We start from the raw sequence: 16,499 nt of genomic DNA, 5'->3' as shown, positions 1-16,499 counted from the left end.
GTGTGAATATACTAAATCTGCCTTCTTCCAGAGAAGAGCGCTAATAAGGGACACCACCGCTGTTCCTTGTGATTTTTTCACAGTTTTACAGTGATTTCATAGCTTCTATGAGCCAATCATCAGCATATTTTTAGGTCACGTGATTAGTGTACTGCAAGTGAAAGCGAGTCGAATTTAACCCAGATGAGATAAGCACGGGAGACCAGTTTTGCATCAAAAATGAAAAGTATAGCTCTTTGGTACCGTAAGAAATTCATCTGGAAAGGTAATCAGAATGTTTATAGGCTTCAAACATGATAGTTTCAATGTCCTGAAGGACTTCAGGCTTTAGGAATCTGCAAAAATCAGCATTTCACCCATTTTAGCTCCATGTTATTTATCACCTCCTGCTCCTTGCAAGGATTGAGTGAGTGTTTGGGGTTTAACGTCGTACTCAAGAATTTTTCAGTCATATGATGGTGAAGGAATCCATAGGGTGTATGTAATGTGCCTCCTTGTTGAAGGACTGATTTCCACCACTCTTTTATCTAGTGCTGCTAGAAGTAAGCCACCCTGCCCAAGCCATTATACTGATACGGGTCAACCAGTCATTGCACTATCCCCTTCATGCTGAACACCAAGCGAGGAAGTTACAACTTCCTCTTTTAAAGTTTTAAGTGTGACTCGACCCAGGACTGATCCTGGATCTACTGTTCCGAAGCGGACGCTTTCTTGTAAGGAAAACGGGTGCTCAAAACTATGAGTTGATGAGTGAGGAGAGGGGAGTGGGTCAAGATAAACAAAATTATCGTCAACAGAAGATATAATGCCATCAATGTCCGACTGGAAGAAAGAAACTGATGAAATTCAGTTCTCCAACAAAGCCAACCTGAATTATAGTAAGAGTCAGGAGTTCAAATCCACTTGTTGCCCTCTCAAGGGTTCCTAATGCTGTAATAAGATTATTCAGTCTGATTCACAGGATTAATCACTTCTTATAAGGAAGATATTAACTCCTCACTATATTCACAATAGCCTTACACCATTTAACTACCCAAACTGGTTTGCCATGGAAATTCTTGTTAGAGTTACATAATGTCAGTATTCTTGCAATTTATCATTGGCATGAGCATGCATGATCTTTGACAGTAATAAGATAAACATGCTAGATTTTAATTGTTTACCTGTTGCTTCAATCTCAGTTTTGGACAGGGATATAGAAAATTTGTTGGATAATGATAAACTCTAGGCTGGAGATCACTTCCCATATTCCTTTCACGTCTTTTTTTGAAGCCTTGAAGGTTACTATGTGTAATTGACAAAGGCCAGTGGTTTATTCTATGCACTTTAGTGGTTTACTCTGTGCACTTCAGTTTCCTCAACCCATGAAAGGTGTCATAAAGGTGAAAAATTTCAGTGTAATGTATATCAAGAGGGACCGAGGGGTTAGCACGCCAGCATGGTGCACTGACCCAAGAGCCTGTCACCAATGCAGTCGCTGTGAGTTCATGCTCATGCTGGCTTCCTCTCCGATCGAAAGTGGCAAGTTCTGCTGGCAGCCTGTGGAAAGTCGTGGGTTTCTCCCAGGCTCTGCCTAGTTTCCACCCATCATAATGCTGGCCGCCATCATGTACGTCAAATATTTTTGAATACTGCGTAAAACACCAAACAAAAAAATAAATGAGAATATCGAGAATTCTTAACCTGTACGAGTTTATGGGGTAGTGGACATCTGCCAGGAACTTGGCAAACCCCAATGCAAAAAGAAGTAAGGTCATAATATATAGTTATTACTGAAGCTTTTTATTGCCTATAAGATGACAGTTACCTGGATAGATGTATATACCTAGTACATTTGTATGCAATATATAAAGGTGAACTTCAATAAAACAATAATTCCATTATGAAATTTATATACACTCTTATCCCAACGAGTTTTCAAGAAAAATAGATTATAATCAGGTATTTTCTGTCACAACACTAAACCGTGATAACCATTCAATTAGCCCACTTAGAACAAAAAAAAAAAGAACAGAAAAATGGAATTTGCTAAATTGCATTGGTATATAACAAGTTAACACAAAGTCTACCCATGAACACTGAATCCTGAGCCCTGTTCACTGTTTACGTGACTGTTAACCTTGAATATGTAGCATGAAGAATGTAGCATATGAAACACCACTGCAAGTTGTCACTAATCGTAAGCTTTAGGGACTAGAGGGCATTGAATCTGGACATTCTTGTGAACAGTTACTAAATAACCACACATCCATGTGTCTTGCGTATAAAATGATGACCACTACAAAATGTCTTTGCAGTGGGAATTGAACAAGATCAGGTGTAAAGAGACGACACTGTTAAAAATCTGAAATTATATAGCAAGATTATATAGGAATGTTTTATATGTCTAATTTCCCTGGGAATTATTGACATTTAATAAAACAATTCGAAAACTTTCATCTCAGTGAATTAGTTTGCTCAAACCATATCTGACAATCCCTGAGTGTTTTGCCCAGTATATTCAAGTTAAGTGATTGCCATTAGACTCATCTACTCCAGAAAAGACAGCAAAAATTTTAGGTCTTCGTCCTGAGCCCAGGCAATGCACTCCACTGTAGAATTCTACGTTTATAGTCACTTAAACAATGATGACAATGCTGCAACATCCAATGTCTGGTTATAAAACAAAACACGTATATAGCGGTCCTAAATGACAACATCATAATAAAGTGTAAGTCAAAAACAAAATTTCCGTCTTACATCACACTAAAATACACTTAACAATGCCCCATCGGTACTTAATCAGCGAATTTCTTCAAGTTAATGTTCAATGAATTTAGCTTAAATTTTAATTGTAACGAAACAGTGTACGCTTGTTCTAGAAATTCACAATTTACCTGTAATTCACAAACGAGAACCCTGTTAAATTATTAAAGAAGTCTAATACGAATTCAAAAGGAAACTCACATAGAAACAGAAATCATTATACATCCATTTCTGAATAGTGCCAAATGCCAGTATATAGTAAAATAAGCATTTGTGTCAGTAATATATGTGTCACTAAACTAAATAAATTCCAAAAACAGCAGTATATTGTGAATCACATATGAAACATTTTTTAATATAAATTCTGAAATACCGGTACTGTAAAACTTTGGGAAGTGGGTGTTCAGCTTAAACATTAGGTCAACTTACAAGAAAAATGGTAATAACATACTGAATCAGAAGTTCATGTAACACTACATGCAACAAACATTTTCCCTGGAATACACCAACAAGAAACAAATAAGCGCCTCCACATCCCCACATGCAACAATTTGCTGTTTCTTTCATTCACTGTTGTAGCCTGTTATGTTACTTACAAAGTGCATTTGTGTGACAAAAAGTTCAAGATGACCATAAAAAAAATGCTCAAGAGAAGATGAGTCACATAGTACGTATAATCCATATCCAAGTGCAACAAGAAAGAATATTCAAAATGGCGCCATTCCTTAATTCCTGGATCAAACCTTTGGTGGCTTTTCTGTAAAATATTTATGCAAATAAAGCCACATAAAACAAACTGTGATCACAACACATAACACTGAGTACACAAACATATCTTCTAATTTGTATTATATGCAACGACTCTCTAAGGTAAAATATGCTTGGAACTACAGGTAAGTCAGCTAATCAATGGCTTAAAACATCTTCCAGCCTTTTTTCAGTTTTAACAAAACAGCAGACAGTACATTGGTACCTTGCCTGACAAGGTATGCCGCATTAACAATGCTTTTTCAAGTAACTGTAGTTGTAGTCCACACACATAATTCTTCCTCAAATTAAAAAAAAAAAAAAGACTTATTCCTCTCCGAGAAAAGATTTCACAACAAAGCAACTTTGCATTAAAAGCAAAACGTGTGGAAACTTTGCTTACATATTTACATGCAAAACTGATCTCTATCCTTTGAGCAAAGTGTACAATTTAATTCATATTGCAACGGGTTATTCTTCTGTTTACAAAGGGCAATCAACCTTTACCACTGAAACACAAATACAAAACCTTATGTAAGTAAATGCCAACGTCACTTCAGTGAATACTCGTATCCTGTTGTTGAGCCAAAAAGATAAAAGGCATGACTGTTTAAAGCTGACCTTTAAGAAACTGAAACCTGCCTCTCGTACACCTTAAGGGCTTTTATAATTGTTTCATATTGTGTCATACATGTACATCACATCTCATTTTTGGTGTGATGCAATTAAGGAAAATCACAACATGAAATAAACAAGTTATGTAGTACATTCTGTCATATTTATTGACAAAATCACAGCATGTTATTATTGTGTTATATTTGAAAAGTATTACATTATTATAGGACAGGTTTACATATAATCTGTAAGACTATTCATAGAACACTATTATTGAAGGGTATCTGGAATCATACATAAAGTGCATGTCATCAACTTCAGCCAAAAACCACCGACCGCAATTTATATCCTGATGTTTGTTAGAAATGTAGGCACTGCATAAAAGTATAAAACACGCACAAGACAACAGAAGAAGTTACGCCCTGATTCTACCATTAATAACCAACAAGGACTGGCACAAAAATGGTTGGCTGGCTCGTCATCTACAATTGTCCAAAACAAACTACTAGGGATATGGGATTGTATATATGGGTTTAAAAAAGGGGGCAGTGTGTATATAACTATATAACCTTAAGCGATACGAACACAAATAATTAAGGAATCAAGTCAGGTAGACAAGGCAATACATGATGACAGAATCAACTGGTAACTTGTTTCCTACGTGTATCTCTGTGTGCCTGAATATGCCGGAACATTTTAATTCGTCCCAAGGAAACTAGCGTGAAAATTTTTGAAAAGCCTCACTCATCAATAACTGTGCAGGAGTTCAGGGTGCTGCATTTGGGTCATAAATGAAGCCATACTTCTTCACTGTGCAGTAGACTTGGTTTGGTCATACACATGCACGATTGCTTCTGCACATATTAGAGCCAATCATGCCAATTGTGGCTCCTTTTAGGGCATACTGCCAGGACTGCTGACAGATGTGTTTTGAACCTTTTGTTTTCTCCAGAATGTGACCCATCTGACCATAAAAAGCAGCCCTGTGTACTCCGGTGTACATGTCCCTCTGGCTTTCTAGACCTGAAGTAAAAATTACATTTATTCCAAGCCTTTCCCCTGTTGTTCTAATCAAATGTTGTTTTATGCATTCATCTTTTGGTATGTGCTGTTGGCTGTGAACTTCATTTAAACTTTACACAAGACTCTATCCATGATAGATATGATATAGACATTGAGGATGTTTACAAGGCAGTTACTGCTAGGTGCATTGGTAGGACAAGTACATAGACAAAGTTATATACATGTGAATGTTTCGATTTATATCACAGGAAAATGGAATGTCAACAAAGGGAATGTCAACAAAGGGAATGTGAATGATGATAAGGGAAAAAAAAGCAAAAACAAGGAGCAAGGAGGTGGTGACATGTTGCTTACTCGAGAGCAAAAATTGGTTCCTTGGCAGCCTTACAGGCAAATTACACGAGATCTAGTAGAGATAAACTACAGATATTAAGTTACATTTTTTACAAAAGACTTTTACACAAGTGATCCTGTACTTGCAATCAGGATGCTGTGTGAGAGACCTCGATTTGGTTTGCAGCCGTTTTAACAAATGTCCAAGGTTATTTGTTAAAATGAAGGAAAAGAAAAATATACTTCAAGTTTTACAGCCATTCTGCAAACTTGCAACTACTGTAAAAGGACCCTTCATCCCAAAAATAACAAGAAAAATAGAAGATAAAAGAAGCAAATTAAAATAGGAATCCAGATTATATGTACTCATTGGGGTTGCAGTGGTTGACCAGGACGGATAGAGGTAAAGAGCTCAACAGCAAAAAGGTACACATGTAAGTCAAGACGAAGTTTTACGGGTAAGGAAAGGAAACATCTTAGCACGCATAATAAAGGAGATTCTAGCAAAATATTTGACGGTTCTAATTTTCTCAGAGTGTAAGGTCTCACTGATCGACCTGTTGACTACAACTTATCTGTGTGTAAGACTTAAAGCCACATGCTTTGATGCACACAGCACTGTGTTCAACACTAAATGTTTTCCAAACCATAATACTTGTGGCTGTTTCAAACTGACAAAGTATACATGTAATTACCAATGCAAAGTTTCTGAAGATACTATTTGTTTAGAGAATCGGTATGACAGGGTTGTTAAAACGCTATCAGTTCTACTAGTACTGACGCCTGGATAACAATGTTAGTCTTTGGACAATTTTTCTCAGACTTAAATTGAAGTGACAAAAATGGTACCACAGCTTACAGTGTTGCAAAACTACAAAATATTGCAAGTATCAAAGACCGAGGAAGCAATTTAATAACAAAGTGAAAAGTTGAAAACAAAGAATAAAACAAAGCTATTTTCTGGAAGCATTAAGTTAATATGAAACTATAAAAATTGCAATCTGGTGCACTTGCATCACCAAAAACTCTTCCTAGCTGTTAATTCTCTAATTGCATAAACAACAAATTAAAAAAATATGTAAATTAAAAAAAAATAATAAAAATATCCTTGCTGTGAACTGCCCAAACAAATGTTTCATAAAAACAAAAAGTCAGGCACATCAAATGACAAAGGTGATTCACTGAAGCTGTAGCTTGAACTCCGTGCGATAAAGCTGTGATACTTCTGGCAGATTTCCATCTTTGTCCTGAGCCCAGACAATGCACTCCACTGTAGTTTCTCTGAACGGTTTGAGTGAGCGAAACTGAACCATCATGAGAGGAGCCAGATAGATGTCGTCTTCAAGGTCAGATGGAAAATAAGCTAATGGAAAACCCGTGACAGGTGTGAATGTCATGGCCGTTTCGTTCATAGGTTTAGGTAGGTTATGACGTAGGTTGTCTTTGTCTGTGGCAGTCTGGAAAATATTACGCATATTAAATTGAACCGAGAATAATAGAGAGAAATTAAAAATAAAAATATGGCTTTAATATCTTTCAACTACATTCTGTGTTAGGTCTAACAATCTCTTAACTATTACTTGTATAAAAATTATTAGTTTATTTTGATAAATTTAAAGTGGAAAATGCTTGATTTAATATTTCTTCTTACTCAATCAACATTAAGCCTCATATTAAATACAGTCTCACAATTTCTCAATTTCAGCCCAACTTATGGAACGTGTAAGGGCGTTAAAATAAAAAAGCTGAATTTCACTTCACAAAATTATACTGCATGTCCTCTGATGCCACTTATCTTTTATAGATCAGTGCCGAAAATGGTAAAAAAAAATTAAAAATGATGCTTACCTTTCCATCACATGTGACACTGACAAAGTTTGGGTTCCATCTTGTTCCCACAGTCTGATAGAGTTTCTTCCAAGTCTCAGACGTTTTGTCCACAGTTCCTGGACGGAAGGGCTTTGGAAATAAAGATGAATTCATGTATTCATTTTATTGATGTTTAACGCCAGGCGTTTTTCAAATGTGGAGAATACAGGAGTTCCCACAGTAACCCTGTACCGCACATCCACCAGTCAAACCTCACAAAACAGCACCTGAATTAAAACCTTACTGTCTACAGACTCCCGCAAGGTCAGCAAATGGGCCAGCAAGGATTTGGTGATGAGTTCACAGAGGTGTAATCCATGTTTGCTATGAATTATCTGATTCATCAGATCTGTGTAAGAACAGATCACAGTATGAGTTTCTGCACATAAATATGGATCTCACTGTCTCCATAACAGTTTTTTATGTCAATACATCGCAAAGCAAATGACATTTGTCTACGAGGCCATGATCAACCATTTCTAACATGATAACTGCAACATTGTAACTGAATCAACCCTCAGTAAAGAAAAGAAAATTGTCAAAAGCAAATATAGTACTTGCCCTAAAAATTCGGCCGAAAATAGTGCATTTTTAAAAGCAAATTAACAGAAGTTTTAGTGCAGAGACGTGCATTTCTGCAGCAGGATACGAACTACATGTATCTGTACATTCTGAACAAACTTCTTCCCTGTATTATGTCCACTGTAAATACTAAAGTTGTCCACGATCCTATTACGACACTTTTTACAATTTACACAGATTACATGTCCTGTAATTCTTCAAACTTTTTGCATGTTTGCAAGGTGTTTATTTAAGCATATTCCAAGAGCATTACTACGTGTTGACATAAAACTATACACTTTGTCAACTGCTGAAATCAGCCAAACTATCCAATGTACACAGTTTTGTTTTCAAAATCAAATAAAAAAGGTGCTCTTTCTCATGCAGTTTGAGGAATTAGATTAATTTGCCAACAACAGTCTCGTAAGGAGGGAGAGGTGTTTAATGAACTCACCAGATTCAGCTGCAGTAAGACGCATGGTTTCCCAGAAGAGAATCCAAAGTCCTTGCCATGGCTACATTCCAACCCCAGGTCAAATATGTGGAAAGTGCACTGCTCCTCTCCCTGTCTGTCCCTCAGGTCACAATTGATGTACCTCTCACTGGAGAGTCTCTGAGGCGTGTACGCTGAAACAAGCACCCACCCACACCTCTGTCACACAGCTAAACTATGCTGTAATTCAGTTCTAAAGCAAAACATGGTGAGGGCACTTGTCTCCTTGAATTATGGCAAAATTACACTTAATTGCTTTACTACTCATAGAGAGACAAGGGCGACCGTATATAAATACACGACAATAAATATTGTATTCAACATAAAAGTTTGCTTAAAGTACTTTTTTTAGATCCAAATGTAGCTCATAATGTATTACTTTTGGTGCTAAGACTTTTTCCAATAAGATGTCACCCTCCTTCCAGACAAACCTTTGTAACACCTTTAATTAGATCAAATGAATGCCAAGAACCTGGCAAAATCAGAACAAACTGACACGGATGAACTTATAGGTCAAGTAGACATTAAAGCCATGATGTCTGTTTAATGGATTAGGAGGTGAAGTTAGAGTGAGTTCATTGAGAGGTACGACACTTAATATCCCTGTTTTCAACTATGTCATACTATGTCACATTAACTGTACATTTAATGTACATTAAATGTACATCTAACTCATTAACTTACGATAGAGAGCTTCCTCGATTTGATCCATCCAAGTCCTGAAGGAGTCATACTCATCCGGTTTAAAATTGATCACTTGTTCTTGACCAACTGATGGGTAAGCAACAAGACCTGTGGACAAAACAGAACCATATAGCCAAAAAACTTCCCACTGCAAATCATTCATTTCATAATTGATAACTGAAGGCTGTATTTGATGTTATACATGATATAGACTCAGTTTGACTCAGTTATAGGTTAGCCTCTAACAGGTAACCCGAAGAAATCTCCCAGCACATAATACAGGAAACATACACAGTATTGCCTGTGACGAAGCAAAAAGAACTGTTCAGATTGTTAAGATGTTACAACTCAGCTTTGCTTGTTTCCTACATTCATACAATGTTTAGGGATTAGTGTCCAGATTTAGTTACTGGTCCTAATTATAAAGATTATAACCCGTTTAAACAGTATGTTACCATGAGGGCTTCTGAGAAATGTAATAATGACTTTAAATCCACCAAAAACAATAGATTTACTGCCCTAGCCGATCTCCAGCCAGGCCCCCTTAAGACTTGCGAAATATGAATCATATATGACCAACTTAAATCTAGAAAGATTAAATACCCTGGGAATTCACATCTAAAAAAAATGTCGTTTTCAAGAAGGAAATATAGTGCTGTATCAATTTGAACCCACAGTGGACGACGATGAATAACTAATTTATGACACCGACATCTCTGGCCACACTTCACATTCCAAGTTTTCAGACTTTAAAATTGATTTTTGTCCTGGCATTTCCAATAGCACTGGCAATAAAGACTGGTGAGCTACAGCTTTATGCTGTGTTAGTGTGTGTTTATCTTAACATTTACTATTCACTTTTCTTTTCCTCTGTAAGCTTCACAGTGGATATCAATTCAATTCTAAATTGATACCTATATGCGATGACAACTACCGGTATATATTATTGTCAGCATTCTGAATAACTTATGCCTATTGGGGCCTATAGTCATGTGCAACATACATTTATGATGTGGACGTCTGGAGACTTGAAAAAACTAACGACATGTTTTTACAACCATAAGCAGAACAGCAACCCATTTCATGAAGAAATTTGATATGCCTGCTGTCACTCTTATAGCATTTTGTAACACTAAAATAAATGGTGAAGCCCTGGCAGCTCATGAAGGTTGGACTTGTAAGACATAATCATTGGAGACAGAGCAGCGAGCTTACCACTGGAATCAGATGTCATTATTTAGGAGGCTATGGCTGATGTGGTCAAGGGTCGCTATTTGCAAGCCTTCGCGCAGAGAATAGAGAAACTGGTCGAGTCTGTTCGAAAGGACCCAGTTAGCAGCTATTCCTGTTATTTCGCTTTGGGAACATCATCCGCAGTGTGGAACACCTTCTCCTTGACGCAGTTCAGCAGTATCATGATCATGTTACATTAATGCTTGAGCTCGGTTATCTGTCCGAGGACTTGTTTCCCGCAGCTCAATTACTTTCGCTCAGTGACTTGGTGCCGGAGGGCACGTTGCCCATTTCTCAGCATCAGTGGTACTATGGAAACGTGCAGGTGTGTCCGGTCTGGAACGGCAAGCCGCTAACATACATGATCACCCTGTTACTGGTTGACAATGGCACGTATATGGACCATGAGTTGTGGTTGTGACCTACACCCATACTGATCCGAGGTCATTTTGTAACTGTTACATTCGCAGTGCAATCTATAGGTTCGGATACTCGATCTGAGTGAAATTTCCTCCCCAGCCGCTACTCTGGACATTCTCCATGGGTATGCTACGGGAATGTCAGGTTAATTCCCGATCATATCCTGTACATCACAAGTGTTCTACAAAACTTGTCCAATCCGGCATGTATGGTTAAATTCTCTCAGACTAACGATACTTCCTCACAGTTCGTGGAACTCATGACTGGAAAATTCACTCTGCAGACTTTTGCGGAAGTTGTCGCCGAGCATTGCGCTGGTTTACCTACTATTCACGGTCTGTGAAGGCCGGGATGTTTTTAATTAATCCCTGGAATTGTGCGTTTTCCAGCCATGGTTGGGAGATTACAGAGAGTCCTCGATTTTGCTCATCAGTATAATTTCAGCTCGGCCAAATTTAAGATACCCCCGTTGGCGATTGCCAAGCTGCAAAATGAGAGTCTGCCCTGACCAAAGTGACTTATGTCCCCCTCCAACCGATCACAGGCTTTGCCACACCGCCGGCCCATGATATATTGGATTGCGTGTCTCTTGCCATGTCACTGCTTGCCATGGTTGTTGTTCGTGCATACTGTTTTTATACTTGTTGCTATGCCTGTTGTAGGCTGTGTTGTATTACCTATGTGTGCTTTAACAGTCCTGTTACTAATGACACTGTCTTTAGGGACGCGCTAGTGTCTGCAGATCCTCCTACGCCTGCTGATATTTGTTGCAGCGCGTGACTGGTGTTTAATGCGTAACCCTTTTCCCGTACTTTTGGACAGTGGAGTGTCGGTTGGTGCATGCTGACCTCTGCTAAGGTTGTGTCTGCGTTGCTTATGTTCTGGGTTGGCTGGCCATCTTCGCATCCCTGGCAACTCGCTCACAGCCCGGCTAAATTCTTTTCTTTTCTTTTTTTTTTTTTTTTGAGTTAAAAGATCAGAGAGAATCTTCTAACTTCAAGTTGGGGGGATATGTAAAATATATGGATTACGTATCACTTTAATGTTGTATGTTCTATCTGTGAAGGTATTGTGAAGGTTATAGCTGCATGACCTTTGGTGCATGCCTCGCTATGTAAAGTATACAAGCATACGCTGCACTGTTTGTTGTCAGTTCTGTAAATACCACTTGCTCTTGAGCTGCGTGTCCTAAAGTCAAACAATGATGTATACATCTGGAATCAGTTTACAGTAAGCTGTATTGTTTTCGCAGAATGTGGCTCAGGGGCGGTGGATTGTTATTATGTGTGTATCCAAAACATTGTGTGATTCGTTAGTGGCTAGAAGGTAAGATTGGGCGCACCTGGAACATTCCAAAATTTCTGTTAGCAGACCGGATAGGTATAAACTGGAGGATTACTCGAAGGAAGTAGTGGACAACGATGCAGGGCACAAGAGAGAATGTGTTCACATAGGAGAAAGAAGTATGCTTTAATATGTAGCTGAAAGCGTCTTTTCGGCCTTGTCGACTGTCTACCCTCTGCAGAGGCTTGCATGTACTTTAAGAGTTCCCGGTGCGGACTGACAACCAGCCATCAATAAAAGAACAATTGATGGAAATATTGGCGTCTGTTCATCCTTCTCACCTTTGTGGGCGACAGGGATAAACCCTGGCTAACCATGCTGGGTCAAACTTGTACATCGGCTCTGTAGATGTAACAACCCATTCTCGGTTAGTGCCATGATACTCACAAGCCCAAAAAATTACAACATGTATGATACCTAATAAAAGGAGCTCACCATAGTTTTTTCCTCCGTCTGGATCTTCACTTTGAGGGTTTCCTTGAACCATGAAGACAATCAAAATGAGCAACAACAGTGAAATCATAAGAACTGCCAAAACTCCCAAGAGTGTTCTCTTGTGCGTGACCTGCGTCAAGGCTTCTTTCCAGGAGCTGTGACTTATGACCTTAGGTCGCACAACCCTGACTGTAGGATGTGGATATATATCGTACGAGTCTTCCACATCTGACTCGAGCTTCACTCGCTCTGAATCAGCATTGTTGCTATAACGTTTTTCATACATTGTCCTGATGTCTAACTTCACTGTCTACTGTAGACTCAAGGATCTGAAAAGGTAAAACAAGATTGATTTATTGATTGATTTATTTATTTGAGTTTTAATCTGTACTCAAAAATATTTCACATATGACGGCGGCCAACAATGTGCTCAAACCGTGCTCAAACCCACAACCATCTGCTACGTTGCTGTCAGATCCTCCCAAATAAAGCCAGGGATTAAAACCCAGCATGAGCTGGACTTGAACTCACAGCAACTGCATTGATGAGAGGCTCCTGGGTCATTGCGCCATGCCACACTGGCAAAATAACCACCTTCTCAACCGAGGCCTCCAAAACAAGACCGAGGTACAATAAATATGAGGATACAAGTATAACACTTGACACTATAATGATTAAATTAGAACCAACCTCAGCACATTCACATAAATTGTCTGAAAGCTCACGCAACACCAATTTTTTGTGTTTTACGGGCTAGCCAACACTAAAAATCCGAAATTGAAACGAAAATAAAATTGAAAATCAATCTCTTTATTTTGCCTGATCTTAAACTTTTTTTTATAAATTCCTGTTTTTCAAGGCATTCCGCTCAAGTAAATATCTATTAAATAGGAACACTTGCTGGGACAGTTCACAATTCCAATGATCCTTCACTTTTATTTTTACACCCTCTTCCAACATATGGAAGAGAGATTCATTCTGCTCATAAAACAAAAATTTAATCAAACTTTTATAAATTGCCCCATCAGAGTAAAAAAGTTTCCTGAATTGCTCAGAAACTTGTCCCTAATTTCTTCACTAAATTTTGATTAAAAAAATATGAAATTAAGCGAAACAAAGCCTGGACAAACCTGCAATTCTTGACTTTGACACATATGATCGGTTATAATAACAAAACAAAATATCCAGATATTTCAAAGAGCTCAAGGAAACAAAGTTTTTATGATCAAGTCCAAAACAGATCAAAGTTTCAATTATCACATGCCAAAACTTCGACAAACACAAGCTAGTGTACCCAGATTAAGCAACAAAGATACAAGACATCAAAGCACTGTACATGCAGATCATGATAGAATGTTATACACATGTGAACAAATCGTGCCCCAATAGTGTACACCTTTACCGCACAAAAGTGTACCAATTCATTTACGCAGATTACACATGTAGACAGCAGTTGGGAAACTTAACCATACCAAAATTATTAAGTAAGATACAAGGATGATCAAACTCTGACAGTGACTTTCACAGTGACTTTGACAATGGCTGTCAGCATTTTCTGTCTTTCATATGATAATGTTTGATGGCCTGTTATATTCTGATCCAGCTCTATTCTGTAAGTTCTTTCCACCAAATGCTTCCGTTTTCAAAATTATGGGTCTACCAAGAAAGGTTAAGTAATGCAGTGATCATAATTTTATTTGGATTTCATGCTTACCCTGAGAGTCTGAGGATAATGCTGCTTTCAATAGCTAAAAAAATAACAATAGAGCAAAGTAACACTTTCTTCTTCATATTACTAGTTTCTCAATTGCTGTGAATGGCGATCAGTTTATGATGCGAAATTTCAATGAATTGGAAATTTAATGTTGAAAGCATGCTACCTCTAGATTAAGTCATATACCCTTGCATGAATATTAGCACCAAGATCCAGTGTACTCGCTACTGCAAAAAAAAAAAGATGCTAAGATAATCCCTTCACCTAACATACACATGCAAATACCTAGCTTCTATGTCATCATTCCAGCAGAAAGACAAAAAATATCTGAAGGACAGATCGGGCTAAGCACCCATGTATACTCCAATGCAACTTTTCAAGACAAGAAACTTGTCACAGGTGATTGGCTATCCACAGCTCAATGCAAGTCCATTATTAGGCCCAAATACATTAGTCCGAGTACACTGATTGTTGGTTGAGAAATATATGGGTACGCGAAATTCATGGCTGCTCAACCTACTGTCAGAGACCAACAACCTCAAGGATAGGGTGGAGCACAGGTGGAGGCCCGAACATTAAAGCACTCCACTTACCTCTAGCTGGTCAAATCCACATAGTATCTCCCTTTCCAATTGCAACACACCATTTTGTAACAGTGATCCACTAAAGTAACATTTCTAAAGAAAAAGTAACGTTTTTAACAACGAAACATCCAGGCGAAACATCCAGGCGAAGAGGGCAACAATGTATTTAAAATGGGTGAATACAATTTTAGGAACATGCCAACAAGCAAACTTTTACAGTTTTTCTTTTCTAACAGTGATAATCTTAGTCTTGTGTATTACTGTTGTAATGCAATTTTAAATTTTTTGGAACTTGATTATTTAACAGTCTCATTATTTTGTGCTAACTTAAATAAAGTCAACTACGAATTTGAGTCCCGGAGTTCTACTGTTGGTGATGATTCAAGCGTTCACATTACTCAGTCAAGAGAAAAGACCAATGGCAGTTGTGTTGAAATCACTGGTCACAGTGTACATGTAGCTTTGAGGTATATTACACGTGAAATGGTATTTATTGGATTATCACTACAAAATTTTGTGAGCCGATTGGAAAGGAAAATGCTATGGCGTGGATTTCACAAGCTTGAGACAAGTCGTGTGCTTATTCAGGCTTTCAACTGTGCCCCACCATGTCATCTAGGTTGTTGGTCTCTGACTGAAGGTCGAGCAGCCATGAATATGGCGTATATTCCTCAACCAACAGTCAGTGTAATTGGACTATACCTATACATAGAGACAGCCAGATACCTATTCATAGAGACAGCCAGAACTAAATGAAGTGACGGAATGTAGTTCTTACATCGAGCAACCCAAAGTTACGAAGAGAACCTGCTTCTAATGTGTCGGATCAACAGTAAGCCACATTTACCGCATTTTGACATGCCCATTAAAACCTCCCAAGCATACATCAGACGTCAGTCAAGAAGAAACGCTCATGCGAAAATGCACCAAGTATAGCTTACCATCGATCCGACACATTCGGAGCGGTTTCCCGCCGTAACTCTCACAACACTTCGGGTTGCTTGACGTGAGAGTTACATTCTGCAACTCGACTAACTTGTGTGGGTATGGTACTGCAAATCTACACAACATGATCGAGATGATGTAGTTAATGAAGAAATATAAAGTAAACTAGCATTAAATCACATGTAACAGCCGTAGTAATTTGCACGAGATAATCTGATTCTGATACACGAAAACAGATTCAGCCTACCTTTAACTGGGCAGAAGCGTAACAAAAATGATACAAGAAGCGTTCGGAAATTTTTTGGGCTGTAATTTTGTAAACCGAGGTAAACACTGAAACAGACTCTGATGTTATATAATTTCAGTTAAAAATGTAACTTTTCACAAACTGAAAGTCTCTAAACCAACGGAGATCGAGCATAAAAAAACTCACCTGTGGCGATCCAACTGAAAATTACTGTAAGTAGTTGGCGTTGTTACCTGAAATTCGACCTATTTTTCACAGCTATGACTCAACTGGGACTTCCTGAAACTTCTCCTCACAGAGTAACATCAATAAAGATAACATGTGACTGAGGATAACCACTCCTGCGTGGAGAGTAAAAAGGCTTTAGCGTAGCGCCACCTATCGGGAAGCTCGGAAGGCGGCAGGTTTTAACAGGTGTGCGATTGAGGTCATTGCGTGCAACGAATAGAGTGCGTGAGTGAGTGCTTGGGGTTTAACGTCGTACTCAACAATTTTTCAGTCATATGA

The 16,499-nt window shown here is 38.3% G+C and overlaps 1 protein-coding gene across 1 annotated transcript; it reads right to left on the bottom strand.

Annotated features, from left to right (window-relative positions):
• Positions 1-2,655: 2,655 nt before the first annotated feature.
• On the bottom strand, positions 2,656-16,248 carry LOC135477080 (sodium/potassium-transporting ATPase subunit beta-like). Its single transcript, XM_064757237.1, has 6 exons — positions 16,179-16,248; positions 12,503-12,831; positions 9,071-9,178; positions 8,348-8,520; positions 7,312-7,422; positions 2,656-6,920 (listed from the first exon to the last, which is right to left on the bottom strand). The coding sequence occupies exons 2-6, from the start codon at positions 12,786-12,788 to the stop codon at positions 6,642-6,644; spliced, it is 957 nt and encodes a 318-aa protein (XP_064613307.1). The 5' UTR covers positions 12,789-12,831; positions 16,179-16,248; the 3' UTR covers positions 2,656-6,641.
• Between the last annotated feature and the right edge of the window lie 251 nt (positions 16,249-16,499).

Source organism: Liolophura sinensis, chromosome 1 (genome assembly GCF_032854445.1).
Source record: "Liolophura sinensis isolate JHLJ2023 chromosome 1, CUHK_Ljap_v2, whole genome shotgun sequence".
Lineage (NCBI taxonomy): Eukaryota > Metazoa > Mollusca > Polyplacophora > Chitonida > Chitonidae > Liolophura > Liolophura sinensis.
This window is presented reverse-complemented; position numbering and strand designations above follow the sequence as displayed.

Bases quoted from the DNA above. Each gene is read 5' to 3' on its own strand.
- LOC135477080 (XM_064757237.1), bottom strand. From the start codon at position 12,788: ATGTATGAAAAACGTTATAGCAACAATGCTGATTCAGAGCGAGTGAAG. The intron at 8,521-9,070 runs GTAAGTTAATGA...TGCTTGTTTCAG, and splicing joins AATCGAGGAAGCTCTCTATC to CGTACACGCCTCAGAGACTC. The intron at 7,423-8,347 runs GTGAGTTCATTA...TTATTTCCAAAG, and splicing joins TCTTACTGCAGCTGAATCTG to CCCTTCCGTCCAGGAACTGT.